This window comes from Numida meleagris, chromosome 6, assembly GCF_002078875.1.
Source record: "Numida meleagris isolate 19003 breed g44 Domestic line chromosome 6, NumMel1.0, whole genome shotgun sequence".
NCBI classification, from domain to species: Eukaryota; Metazoa; Chordata; class Aves; order Galliformes; family Numididae; genus Numida; species Numida meleagris.
Genome location: NC_034414.1, coordinates 46258321 through 46273241, shown reverse-complemented (window position 1 = coordinate 46273241; position 14921 = coordinate 46258321). Strand labels below are relative to the sequence as shown.

At 44.7% G+C, this 14921-nt stretch overlaps 1 protein-coding gene across 3 annotated transcripts in view; it reads right to left on the bottom strand.

Annotated features, from left to right (window-relative positions):
- RIN3 (Ras and Rab interactor 3) overlaps positions 1-14921 on the bottom strand; it is a 58433-nt gene that overhangs the window by 8328 nt on the left and 35184 nt on the right. For all 3 annotated transcript variants that reach the window (XM_021403899.1, XM_021403900.1, XM_021403901.1), the window contains 4 exons: positions 13797-13869; positions 12156-12247; positions 6629-8089; positions 4279-4587 (listed from right to left, as the gene is read on the bottom strand). In XM_021403899.1, the coding sequence (XP_021259574.1) occupies positions 4279-4587; positions 6629-8089; positions 12156-12247; positions 13797-13869 (1935 nt within the window). The remainder of the gene's footprint in view (positions 1-4278; positions 4588-6628; positions 8090-12155; positions 12248-13796; positions 13870-14921) is intronic.

The window sequence follows — 14921 nt, the reverse complement described above, 5'->3', positions numbered from 1 at the left end:
TCATAAATATCTATAAGAAGCTTAAAATAAGCCTTCTCTTCTGCCACAAGCCCATCCTATTATGTTTATATCAAAGCAAATACCACTTCAGCTCCCGGCTGGCATGCAGTGCTTGAATGGAATGGATATTAATTAAACACACGATTTAAAGCAGCTGGAATTTTGCCCAAGCCCCCATAAAGAAATTACAGCCTGTTTTAACACATTCATGTATTTCTTCTCCCTCTGTGATTATTCTGACAACCAGCACACATATGGGAGCACATCAGGGCAACTGATATCCAGCTGCTCAGTTCCACAGAGGATGATATCTTTCATCCCAAAATCTAGGGAACAGAAAGATTTCTGTGGAATATATATTTATCCTATCTATGTTCTTCTTCCAAAAGAAGCGTAGACATTAACCATGCAAAACTATGCAAATAGAAATTACTAAATCAGGTATTTTGGGGCCAGTCACCTTGACGACACCGTTCATAACATGGAACAGTTTTTGAACTATACAGTCCCACTCTGTGCAATTCAAAGATACTCCACCAATGAAACTTCATAATCTCAAGTAGTCTGCAATTTTAAAAAATGTTGCAGAAAGAAAATCGTCCCTCTGCTTATTCTTCTCGAATCTCCTCATAAAGTAGCCTCTCCACCTTTCAAGCTTCCAGCTCATTTTTAGAGCTTTTCCGTGTTTGAACTTCTCTGCTTATGCGCTGACCAAACTTGGATTGTTTGTCTCACCTAGTATTTCTTCATAAACTGATGTCTTGGCTTGTCTGTTTTTGCTTTTCCATCAGTTCCCTTCTGCAGAGCTACAGCTCCCAGGTAGCACAGGGCTAGGAGCTCCAGTCACACCCTTGCCAGTATGCTCCACATATGTTGCAAATTTGCATCTCATTATCACTCCACAATGTCACTTGTGTGTTTGATATAGCAAAAAGTAGAGATTTCTACCATATAAAACACCTTTGACATTTTGCCTGAGGAAAGATATTTCTGGAAGATTAACAATAAGCAGCTCTTTCTGTAAATGATTATAGTGCTTCTATACAAATGAGATATGCACCCGGCTCTGCCTGTGGTTACCGGACCATGCCTTTGAGATGCTGGAGCAGCCAGATTGCTGGAAGCTTACAGTGCCCTCTGAATCCCACCTCTTAATTCTTCTAGCACACACAGCAAGAAACACTAGCCAATTTGCAAACAGAATCCAAACTCTCCTTCTATTATTTTAAAGTATGTTATTCTCCCTAATTACTCCTAGTAATTTTAGCAGGAAGGTTACATGCCTTTAAATTGTAGATTGAATTTTGAAAGCATATGCTGCTGTTACTTAAATTTTCCCAGAACTCGGAAAAGCTCCATGAGGCACTGCAGTACTATCATAATTGTCCCTTCTGGGAGGATTCACTTACTAATATCTGCCTACACTATCAACATGAACATCTGAACCACTACCCCTAAACCGCTTTTATAGCCAGCAATGAACTAATCAATATCATCAGAGGAGCTGTGAATCATCTCACCCTGAAACAGACACCTACCTCTCGCCAGATGAATCAACTGAACTCCATCTCCTAAGTCTCCGTGGTTTATAACGAGAAGCTGTACGTGATACCCGTCTGTGCCACCTACAGCTAGATATGGCTGGAGATGAGTCCTGCTCCAACAAACATCTAAATCTTGTGGTTGTACTCAGAGGTCTGTTTGGAGAAAGGTGTACTGACAATGGCTGTGAACCTTCTTGATTCCATGTGATAAATCAGATCCACAAGTAGATTGCTTTCAACTTGAGGGAGAAATGCTGCATTGCACCAGCTGAGAATTTGACCCATTCAGCTCATAGTCTAAGTATCTAACACAAATTATCACAGTCACTTTGTCAGGCATATTTTGTCATGTGATACAAATTTCTTTCTTCTTTTATAATTCTGATAACCAAGCCAGTGAACTCCTTTTTTCTCAAAGCAGAGGGATCGACATGGAGCCAACCAAGGCTGACTTCAGAGTTTCCTAACTCTTGCAACAGTACAAAGATGGACTCTGCCATAGGGACACATGGCTCTGGCTATCCTTAGTTTTAAAGAAAACTTGGTACCAATTGTATATTCTTGAACCTCAACTGCTGTACATGTGAGCCAATATGTTAAAAATATTGTGTCTGAAAAAAAGTGTGTTTGATTAGGTTGTATTTGCACTTTGCTTTGAGATATGAAGCTATATTCTCAGGTCAGCTTGTTCTGTAGTCAGCCTAAAGTAAATAAAGACCTGATCTGAACTTCCCAGTTGCAAATTAAATCAGATAACATACATATTTACAGCATTACTGAGCAGATAATTTTTCTGACAGAGGTATTGTGGCAGAGGGAAAGATTAGTTTTGTGTTCCACATGCTCTGACCTTGGAAGATGAGGGAACTCACTAATTCAGCAGTGAGTAAAAGGAGCAAAAAGAAGAACAGGCAGTTGCACAGGAAACACAGTGTGGCCTCTACTCTTCCGGTGCAAAGAGCAATACACTGTCCTGAGGCCACTGAAAGCAAAAGGGCCCTTGGGCTGCTGCTTCTGAAGCAGGCAGAGGAAAGTACTTCTAGCCACTGAAATTTGGTCTGAGCAGCAAACAGCATGCTCTTCTGCACAGCAACATCTGGGAATTTTCCATCAGAAAAATATTTCAGTTTGCTGAGCATTTGTCTTTGCCAGGTGGAATACTGAGGTAACACCTGAGGTAACGGTGATCTAGGATGTTCCACACATTGTACTTCCAACCGTGCCTACAGGATGTCTCACTGCATTTGTCTCTGAGTGCTGTGTCTGCTGTGACTTAGACATAGCATTCCTCCTCTTCTGGGCGCTAAATTCACAGGAGTACATTTCCCTAATGTTAGACCAGTTTCCTTCTGACTGCATGCTGATGCGCAACATTGGTCATATATACTGGGCAGGGAATTGGCTGCACAGGGGACAACTTGGCTTCTGAATGAAGTCCTAATCACAGCAGTATCTGACATAAGAAAACAGCTGAGGTGGCCAAAACAAAGTGCTTTGGTTAGAACAGCAAACCACAATGAAATAACCTGATTTCCATGAATGCCAAATATTTTGAACTTTTAGGGTTTTTTATGGGTTCACTGGCCCATAATTTCTTTTGCATAAAGTGACGCAACAGCATTTCCTGTAACAGAGAAATTCCAACCCTGAGCTAGCTGAGATGTGACAAAATGTATCACCAGCATCAGAAGGAGACTATGTCTCCTAGGTAGGTTTTAATGTGGCATTTGAGTCTTAGAACTCCATCAGATTTTCTCTCAAACTTAAAGTAACATAGCTGTTTTAATAGAGTTACAGCAAATTCCCCTATATGTGTCCAAATCTTCTCATAGGATATGAAGGCAGTCACAGGTCCTGTCCACTCTGCAGCATAAGCTTAGCCCTGCTGGGGCTTTCTGCTCTGCTGTTCATGTGTCTAGATGACCTGTTGAACTCTGCTGCATGCTGTCCAAGGGAAGACACTGAGATGAGACTCAGAAGAGACACAGTTCCTGTGTGAATGCCCCATGGCTGTTATCAGTGCGAAATAAAGCAGAGCAGCTACAAACATCTTTGGAGATTCTAACTTCTTGAACAACTGCAGGAAACTGCAAATGAGCACGTGTCTAGTCTCCAAATTTGTTCATGGCTTGTAATCTACTCCCCAGTACACAAAGAAAGCTCTTAAATTGGCAAGGCAAGCTCCTAGCGGAAGGGGTTTACTGGTCTATCTACAAAAATGCATCCTGTCTTCAGGATGAGGGCTTGACGTGTGCATTTAGTGGCTGGCCTCAAGTCCAAGTTATGCTTATACTCAGAGTACAGATTTAATCACACCAGAGAAGCTTAGTAGTGGCTCTTGGAGTTTACCAGAGCATCAGGAATTAGTAACATACAGCACCACTATTCTACTTCTCCTCCTCAATTTAGGCAAAACTTTTTTGTCAGGGCCAAACCTAGAGACCTTTCCCAAAGATCCATTCCTAGAGTGTGCCATTAAACTGCTATAAGCTGGGACCCTAGAGTTATGGAGCTGAAAGTTAACCAGGAAACATTTTGTACCTGTCATTAGCGCAGAAAACTTCACAGAACCTAATCGGCTCAATCTGAACATAACCTATGAAGAGCTGTTAGCAAACACAACGATCATTACAGCTACCTCCAATCTGGATATTACCACTATAACACCAACTCTGCTCATGTAGTACTTGGGGAAGGACCAGTGAGGAGTATCATTTTAGTGAGAGTGCTGTACCTGGGTTTCCCTGAGACATGGAGTCATAGATGAGTTTGCAGGACTTCAGCAAGATGGCAATTTTCTTTTCTGGGGAGTAGGCCTTGTGCATGGTTGTGAACTTGTGAAGGATCTTGTCCAGCACAACGGTTTCGGGCACACTGGTCGTGACACCTAGGTCAGTGGTAGTTGTGTTTTGTATCACAAGCTGGTTCTCTTTTAGCTGCTGAAAAGATCCATCTTTGTTGTGGATTTCTTTTAAGTAAGAATCGATGGCTTCTTTTAAAGGTTTCAGGACACATTTGTACAAAGCTGACTCAGAAATCACATCTGCATAGAGAAGGGAGAACACAAAAATCCATGATAAATAATCATCACTGGAGTACAGGTGCCAGTAAAACTCCTAAGAAAACATGTGGTTATTCATGCACTGTTGCATAGCTTTAAGCACAGAACAGAATTTACATTTCAGAAAGTAAACACTTCGTTACCAGCACTCACCAGAAGTCCTGGAAAGGCTCAAGGCCAGCGTGAAAGATGCTGTCAGATCAGAGACAGAAGTCTCACCCTTCTTACTCAAGTGACTCTAATTTACTGATATTTAAGTCAATTCTTATGCCATCTGTGGAAGCGGAAGTTGTGTGGGCTGAACATTTGCTTAATATTCAGCAGGAGAGATTGTAAGAAAGTGTCTTTTGTGCGTTGTCCAGACCCTAGAAACCAGTGGCAGGACCAGCAGGACTGCAAGGATCATTTGTCACCCCTGCATTGTGGCAAACAGGTCACTGCCAAAAAAGTCCACCAGGGAGGAATGAAGCAGAAGGCAGTAACTTTTAGGTATACAAAGTGTAACTATTTTAAGGGTTCCAGTAAATCAGCCTGAGGTAAAAGGTATTTGAATGCTAAGTTTTCCATGGTGGAGATCCCTGTCCTCTGCAGGAGCAGACAGTCACCTCCTAGGCTGGCAGAGCTGTTCCCACTAACGAACCACAAATTAGCAGTGCTGGATCTAATCAAGAGTATCTGTGTGAAGGTGGGGTAATCCTTGCACTCACACAGCTCTGCTGAGCAGAAAAAGGACACTTCTTTCTGCCTCCTTTCCACCTTCACTAAACGAGATTAATGACAGACTTCCCTGTGCTGACAACTCCTCTGTCTCCAAGAAAGGAATTACTAGGGTAAATACTGTAGGTCTTACATGAGATGCGTGAGAAGTGAAACTGTAGCTCCTCTCTCTGAGGTATTCAGGGGCTGGCACAGGTCCACTCTGCCAGGGAGGCTGCAGGGTCACCTGAAGCCTTTGCTGGGTGAGAAGGAAGTCAGCAGGGGTTGCTGAGACCATAAGCTGGGCACTTCTGAGTCCCAGCTTGTCCTGGAGTGGCAGGATATCCTGGGCACCCTGGTCCACGAGACATGGTGGTTGACCATGTTCTGGCTTGGGGACCTTCCATCTCCCAGTTTGCTCTGAGACAGCTTAGGAATCTCATAAATAGCTCAGCATTGGTTCTTAGGTCCTCAGTAAACAGTTTTAAGTCAAAAGAGTGTGAGAGTACGTGCATGAATGCTTTTTCTGGCTGTACTGTAGGATTAACATCCTGCAGCCTTTTGTATGTTCCCTCATAGACATATGTTCAACATAGGCCAGTCCATACTTTTAAGCAAGGAGGGAATTGGCACAGTATTCCTCACAGAATATTGAAGAAACACCCTGAAATGGCCAAAAAGGTTATTTTTCCTCCCCAAAGGCAATTAAATTATTTAGCATAGAGACATGAATGCTGCATTTTTGGGCCCAGCAGTGGTCTTGGAGCAGGCAGCTCTTCCCTGCCTTGAGGCTGAGGTGTGCAGTTCTGGATCAAGTGATTCCTCCAACCTGCCACTCCAAATGGTTGCAGTCTTGTCCCTCTGTGTGGGATAGCAACTGGCCCTCAATCTGTGCACCAAGCACAAGGAGCTCTCCATCCTCACCACGGAGCATGGGGAAGGGGACCAAGGGAATGGGCCTGTGCAAGGGCTTGGCTTGCAGAGAACACAGCTTTTGGTGCACGTATATGCAGACCTATATACATGTATGCATGTTTTTACGCATGTATATGCATATACATGTACATATATATGTCTCACACACACAAAGACACACCTATTCTGCTTAAACTCATCCTCTCAAAACATTCAAAATAGGATTTTCCACCTTGCTGGACTCCTACTTTTTAGAGCTGCTTCTCCAAATGTTGGCAACCACAGAGCAGACTTCAGTTCAGCCCCCTCAGATTTATAATTTCTGTAAAGCAGAACCTGTGTCTGCTTGATCCCATTTCCCCCCTTACCTTCCCAAATCCTGCCCAAGGACGAGTAAAGTACAGACACATACCTAACTGCTCATCAGTGTAGGCAGCTGGATCTATCAGAGATTTCAGCTCGGTGCTCTGCACTAGGTAACTCTTCAGCTGTGTCATCATCATTCGGATTTCTTGTAACATCTCTGTGCTGGAGCTCTGCTTTGCCATCATCTCCAGGCTGTACACTCTGTAGTCTTGTACCAGGTTGCCAAAGTATGAGTCCTTGTCCTGTGCCAGCTCCACTATCTTCTTCTGCAGCTTTCTATCACTAGACAAAAAGACTGTGAAGACGTTGGACAGGCTGACAAAGGACAGCCTGTTCTTAGCCTTGCCCAAGATGATGGAGTGTGTCTTCTTGTTGGACGAAGTACCCAGCATCTCCAGGTCATCCTCGGTGCTGCTGGTGGAGTAGGAGTCTGGCTCAGATGCTGATGTCTGGGCTGCGGCACTGCCTCCCAGGCCTTCCAGGGACAAATGTGAGCCCTTCAGTTCAGCTGAGTTCACAGACTTGTGGCCACGTCCCTGTGCAGTCTTGGCACTGATGCCAGTGGGAGAGCCTGTTGCTGGTGCTGGGCTGCCCGTGCCCTGAGCCTGAGCTGCAGCTGCAGGCTGCTCCACCACTGTTCTGTGCTTTGACTGGCAGGATCTGGGGACCTGCGGTGCCTGGGAAAGCCTCTTCCTTCTGGGTGGTGGGATAGGAGGCAACTTTCCTTTCTCAGTGGCATCACTTTGTACCTCAGGCATGGACTTCTTTTCTGCAGGTTCGGGCTTTGCCTCCTGAAACTGCGACACAGCGTGCTCGGGAACCTCTCCAGGCATTTCTGCAGCCTTCCTGCACAGCAGCCTTTTACCTTCACTCTGTGTACCCAGCTCTTGTTTTTCTTCAGCCTGTTCCCCTTTTGGTATTTCACAACTTGCAGGCTTACCCGTGCAGCTCTCCTCTGCGGCCCTCTCGGACGGCCGCCTCCGTGGGGGCACAGCAGGCTGGGGGCCCTTCTTGAGGCTGCCGGCTGATGGCTTCTTGTCAGAGCAGCTCTGCTTCCCTTCCTCACTGTCACCGCCCTCAATTTTCATTTCCTTGATGCTCTTGCCCAGTGGCTGAAGAAGCTGGGTTTCTTCACAGGCCGTCATGGGTTCCCGTGGGAGCTTCAGGGAAGACTTCTGCCCGTGAGAGTGTGGAGGGGGCGGTGGGGGGCGGCGGGGCGACGTGGTGGTGGCAGGGGGCAGGCCGGCGCACACAGCATGGCTCTTGGGAGGAGGTGAGTCTGGAGGAAAAGGATTACTACACTCTTCTATAAAAATAGGATTCACGAACCACAGCCTGTCATTTCCTATTGACAGCTCAATTTCACATGAGCAGTGGTTTGCGCTACTTGCAACACACTGGGTAGATCTCAAACCATCCGCCTGGTCTGTGTTGAAGGCAGAGTCTGTTGCAGGGTGGGATAATGCCTCCGCTCTCGTCCTGCGGTTTAAAGAGGAATCCCAAAACTCTGCCAAAAAAAAAAGATGAGAAAGAAAAATGAAAAGAACTCCTGGAGAGAATTTTAGCTGCTAACCATATGTAGAAGTCCAGCATTTGTTAAAAGAAATAGTACACTTCTTTCACACCTCTGCACAAAACAGTGTGAAAAAAGGGTTGATGCTTTGTGCATGTGAGATACTTCAAACCAGGGGATGATCTCAGAAGGGTCACCACAAGAATTCATTATGGCAGTTTTTGGATACTCCTCTAGTGAGAGCTATTCATGCTATCCAGTGTGAGCAGAAAGGTACAAGTTGTAAGTATGACTATTTGAGAAAAAGGGTCTGTGGTTTGCTCAGTGGTCACTGCCTAAATTGCAGAAACAGGTGGGTGGGTGAAGACCGCAGGCAGGTGCAGTCTCTGTCTTGCTGGCTGTGTGAAGGTGCAGGGCTGGGACACGCAGGCTGGATCCAACATGCCTGGATCCAACGTGTGCTGGGAGCACCAAGGGCATCAGTTGAAGAGGACTCTGCTCCACAGTGAGCTCATGTGGCAGATCCTGATCTGCATAGAGCTCTGATCCTGCTTTGCACTACAACCAGTCCAGAAATATATGACTTTACTACATCATTTCATATTACTTTGACAGATTACATTTATCTTTAACTTCTACAGCTCTGATAATCATTGTCCATAGCCATGCCCAGTCCCTGTTTTGCACCTTGCCACAACACTGCTCACCTGCATGCGTAAGAGAGGAAAGATGGTGCAAAAGACTGGATATACATGAGGGCTTTATGCTGAAGGACTACAGAGTAGTATGTTGGTACCATCAGCTATGAGTGGGAAAGGAATTAGATTAGATGATTTAGATGCAAGAAATCATTTCTATATGTTACACCTCTTATTAGAATTTGTCTTTCAATAAATAAATTGTTTTAAAACATTTTAAAGTGTTTTTATGTCTTCTGAACAGTTTCGGCACATACTTAAGCTTTCTCCCTTTCTCCAGAGGTGTGTTTTCAGGCCTTACTGGCCTGATTGCTTTTAATCATTCCTTGAGAGAGACTACAAGGAGAGACTGAAGGAACTGGGGCTGTTTAGTCTGGGGAAGAGGAGGCTGAGGGGAGACCTTATTGCTCTCTTCAAATACCTGAAAGGTGACTGCAGCGAGAGTGGGGTTGGTCTCTTCTCACTGGTGACAGGTGACAGAACAAGGGGAAATGGCCTCAAGTTGCACCAGGGGAGGTTTAGGTTGGATATCAGGAAAAACTTCTTTAGAGAAAGGGTTGTCAAGCACTGGAATAGGCTCCCCAGGGAGGTTGTTGAGTCATCATCCCTGAATGTGTTTAAAAACCTTTTGGATGTGGTGCTCGGGAACATGATTTAGTGGTGGGTTGTTAGAGTTAGGGCAGTGTGGTTAGGCTGTGGTTGAACTTGATGATCTTGAAGGTCTTTTCCAATCTGAGCAATTCTATGATTCTATGACTGAGCTGCTAATTCAGGATCCACTCCTGGAAGCATCTGGAAACAGAGGATCCTGCAAACCCTCTGTTTTCTGACCAGTGAAAAAGGGTAAAACTTCTAAGGGTATTCCCTGGATGAGAACATGGGGAAAATGTGATATCCTGGAAACACAGAGATGCAGATAACTAAATTAAAGTATTCCAGCATGTCTGGTGTCAAGCCTGCAGCTTTGTAAGAGTTAGATAACAGCTCTTCCCTTCCATTCTTACCCAGATGAAATTGTTGAGTTAGCCCTTCTCAGCCTAGGCTAGTATCCATGGTTAATTCAACTTTAAGAGTACTTTACCATGTTTTCTTTAGGAGGCTGAGCTTTACTCTCTGATTTCCTACCATGAGAGGGAGGAGAGAAAAGAAACTTAAAATGAAAATGTTACGAGGAACACGAGCTCTTGGGAACAGACATACAGATGCAACAGCACATACACCATCATGCTGCCAAGCCTCTCACGTCTAAGGCTGTCTGGGTCATGATTTCCCTTAAATGCTCTAAATCCTCTGTGTATCAGCAAATGCAGGGCAGTGGAAGTCAGTATATAATGCTGCAGAACCTCACGGGCTGAGGAAATGGTGAGTAAACCAATTTACAGAAGGGAAGTTGGCTATTTTTCCCAGTAGAGGGCAAGGATAAAACACCATGAAGCAAATGCAATGCTCCACTCAGCCTGTTAGGGTCCAAATGAGGCAGTGGTGGTCTTACCAAGGGTTACACAGCTGCTTCACAGAGGTGTTCCCTAGCCAGGCCACGCTGCCTGGGCAGTCTGATCCTTCTGCTGTTGCTGTCCTGGTTCTTCCCTTAGCTTACACTCCAGGAGGACTGATAAAGAAGTTCTTTAAGACTCTGGCTCTTCTATGAAGATATATGCTCTCTGTGCACTGCAATCATGCTAATTCTCCTGGTAAAACATTTTCTGTACCAGGGAAGTCAAGGCTGGAGGACCTGCAATATATCCTCTCTGACAATATATGTTACAACCAGATCCTTTGTGGAACAATCTAGCCTGCAGGTAAACATCTTATTTTCACCTCTCAATCTCCCATCCTTCCCCAAATCCACATCAATTTGAAATAAATAAAAATCACCATACTAGAATTTCAAGCAATGCTGAGTTCCCTTTGGGAGAGCCACACCGGGAAGCATGCATTGTTTCATTGTATGAAATTTTGTTCCAGTAAACAGCAAACAGCACCATTCTTTACTCCATCCTCTGGCCTCACTGAGGCAGCATGACATCCCAAGAAGCTACCATCATTTCCCAGGAAATCTCTACATAACAACATTTTTCTCACTTGTCAGAAACTTCTCTGGCATGCAATGCCCTATGGCAGACAAACCTGCAGCCATCACCACTTTTATGACCACCAGTATACAGGAGAGAAGAAAAGGAGGACTACAACCAACACTGCTTTGGTGCTTGTGCTTTAGTTAATCCTTCCTTTCAGAAATTGCTGGAGGTTGTTGTCAGAATCATGACCTTCTCTGTTGGCTCAGATTAGAAAAGAAGGTTGGAAAATCATGATGTGCTTCATGTTTTAATCCAAAAGTTTACATCTGCTATAACAATAAAATCAGTAATAAGTTTGCAGCTTGTTATTTCAAATTGCTGGTTGAACACCCATATTGGGTGTTCAAGAATTCAAGAATTGGAAGATACTCAAAATAGAGGATGCTGAGAATGTTAAAGGCAAATCTGCTTGGTCAAATTCAACGAAGCTGGCTGAACTGAAACCAGAGGGGTTTGCCCAGCCGTTCTAGGAGGTCTAATGCAGAAGATTCTAAAATAGATCCCAAAAGTCCCAAGGTGTTCTTTTGAGTATCTCTAACTGAGCTAACTCTTCCGTTTCCAGCATTGCTTCATTGTTCTCAACAGCTGAGTGAAAACTGAAAAGCAAAGGAACACGAGAGACATTCCTAACTGTAACAGCCATCTCAAGTGGAGTGCAGTTAATGGGAAGGAATAGGAAGGAGAGAGCTTTTAGTTAACAGACCTGCATCTCCCAAATCTGTAACTGTATGCTTCTGATCTAAAATTTGCTCATTTGGTGCTGTCACTAAAAATAATATTCCTTTTCATATCTTACTAGTGTGAGGCAAGAGAACATGCTGAGACACTACACACTTCTCTACCAACTAGAAAACCAGCAATGGGAAGTAGAAATACCAAAATACAAAAATACTACATTTCCATCAGCATTGTCCCCATATATAAGAAGGGGAAATTGCAAAGGTGTTTTCCTCTTTTCACATACCTCTGATGTCAACTACTTCAAGTGTGTGTAAGCTATTCTGAGAGGCTGTGCCACCTGTTCTGTGTTCCAGCTGTTGAAATTTATGCCCCAGCCTATACAGTGGGAGCATCAGTCTCACGCCCTGCATAGAAGCCCAAGTGAAGTGGTGTGGCCTTTTTTTTTTTCAGTGTGCTTCCATAAAGACAATAAATGCCTTCTCTATTGCTTCCTCACCTGTTCTGAAGACAACAGCTCATCTATTCACCACTGCATTGTGCATGTGGGAGGCACTGTGGTTGTCACAAGCCTCAGAGAAACCCAGGGAGCTTTGAGGGACTTACCTATCCCCAGACTAGAGATGATTTCAAGATCTTGAAAGCTACTGGCTTCTAATATTGCTTGCGGTAACTTCAGGGTGAAGGGTAGCAAATCCCTGTGAAAAAAGAAACACAGCAAAAAACTAGTGGAAGAATAAATCCCTCAATTGCTAGAAACTCCAGATTTTACCATTGCTTTAGTGATTGAATTGGCTCACAATTTCAGTTCAATTCTGAAAGGTACTGAATGTTGCCAGAGGCCAGCAAGGAATTGTGTGTGTGCGCTGTGCCAGCCTGAGCTGCTCTGACTGCAGAAGCAATCACCAGCTCCTGCAGCTATGCTATGTGCCCCACCACTGGGTTAATCACTGTGCGTTGGCTTCCTCCTCTGAAAACAGCAGTAATGTCATGTCAGGGGTCACCACAGGGTTCAAAATACCTTCCCATACAAATAGATGCAGTTTCTCAGAGGATGGTAGCTGGCTTTCATTAAAACACAGGTCTGAGATAATTTAGTGGAGCTTTCAGGCTGGCAGTGAACTGCTTAGGTTTGTCTCTTGCCCAGTGACAATTTGCTAAACCTCTTCCTACCTCCATAAAAAAAAAATGATGGTAATAATAGTCCCCAGAAGGTATTGATAGGGCAGGGGTATTTGACATTAACAGATTTTAACCCTCCATTTTTTTCATGACAAATATTGACAGACATCAACAGATATCAGGTTTAAAAGAGGAAGAAGGTTCCCACAGGCCTTCTCCTTTCTTTGTTATTGTTTTATGCATGAGTCATTCGTGTTCTTTTTCTTTTTTTTTTTGGAAAACCACATCTAAAATCAGGAAACATGAAGACATTAAACTAACAGAAAAAAATGTGATTTTATTTACAGGGCAGGCAGCTTTCAGACAAGCCCGTTGCCTACAGGTGTAATTTTTGTGATGTAAGGTAATTTAGTCATCATGGCAGAACAGGCCAAACATTCCTTTGGAAGGAGCCTGAGCGGTCTGATAATCTGTTTCCAGCTATTTGTAGCTGAGTGTTTACTACAGCCCTGACAACAGCCTCTCCACTCATGATCACTGAGAGGTTCTACAAGCTGCCAGGACAGATCCTAAGCAATGTTTTTATTCCTGGGTTCTGTCAGGAAATGACTCCCCACTCACTTTGTCTTTCAACAGCACACTAAGAAATCATCTGAACTGTCTGAATGCATATTTGGCATTCAGAACTGACAGGAACTGATAGAAAAGCTTTTCTTGCTTTCTGGAACTCATTCTCAATCCATGATCCATCAGAAGAGGTGACTAAGTGCTCTGAGTCTCCTGTGGGCAACGATCCTGGGCAGCCTGATTTAGTGGGTTGGAACTCCATGATCTGTAGGGTTCCTTCCAACCTAAGCCATTCTATGATTCTACGAACAGTCTGCCAGTGGGCTGGCCAAGTCACTGCCAAGTGCGTGTGGATGTTCCTGGCTCACCCAGGAACCTTCTGCCTCCATACCCTGCCAGCCCTGTCCTGTGCCTTGCTCCTTCGTGGATGCAGCTCCATCGTCTTCCCTCAGACAAAGCTTCCAGCAAATTCATGGACAGAGGTGGTTGTGCTGTGGGAAAGGCACATGGACAAAGGCAGTCCAGAGGGAAGAATGGAAGCAAATGAATCCAGCTCACCTACTGACGCAGTAGAAGGCAACCAGCTTGAAGACATCCTCGAATACAAGGACAGATCCTTCCAGATACAGGACTGATGAAAAACAAAAAAAGATAGTCAGCAACTGTGTTCTTTAGGCTGAAGGGTAAGAAAAGCTGGGTGGGTTTAGCTCACACATCTTACACTCCGTGACTGCCCAGCCTTTGTATGGAATAATATGAAAAAGCATAAGGAACTGGCTTCAAACAGCCAAGCACAATTATGTTTTTCAGGGAAACACAGCCTGGTTCCCTGAATGGTTGCCTCAAGATATCAGAGCATTGTGACGGTAATAGAAACAATGGGGAGAAACAGAACAGATCACAGCCTAGTGGTTCACTACAAGTCCATCCATCTCTGAGGAGCTGCAGATCCTCTATGTATATGGGCTGTCCTTGCAACTCTCCATGCTGCAATCTGTTTTGGTCTGGATAGACAAAATGCACTAAAGTTATCTTCCCTGCCTTCTCCCTCCTTTGTGTTACATAGCAACAGCACTTTCCTCCAAGTGGCAAAATACAACCCACAGCATGCTGCAGAGCTTTCTGAGATGACCTCCCTTACAAGAGCATGCTGTGGAACTGTGCAGGCCAAACCTCACGTTGTTACAGAGATTTTGGCTGCTAAACTAGAAAAAAGTTCCCTGAGCAGTGGAGAAAAGTTCACACTGGCAGACAAGACAAGGCAGGGAGAAAACGATGGATCTGTGAGATCCATTTGCAGTGCCCATCTTTGCGCCTGCATCCTGCGCTGCAGCCGCCTCTTGGCTCTGCCTCCTGGGCTGCAGCTCAGCTGTGGGCACCGACCTCAGCTGTGGTGATTCAACTTCCTCGGTGTCCATGAGTCACAGCCCTGTGAAGCCTCTCCAGCTCGTTGCCCTGCATGGTTACCAGTTCCTTAAAAAAGTGAAGATGCCTTCAGCATCTGCAGGAGAGGAGACATTCACCTGGCTCCCAGCTCTACCTGTGGGTGGGCAGAGAGGCACTGGCTCTCCTTGTCCCATGAGCAGAGATTCCCACAGGGAGGAAATGCTCAAGCCTTGTCCCTTTTGTTCAGCCCCACAGCTCATTCCCCAAACAAGGCATTTCCTCCTTTTACTTCTCCCT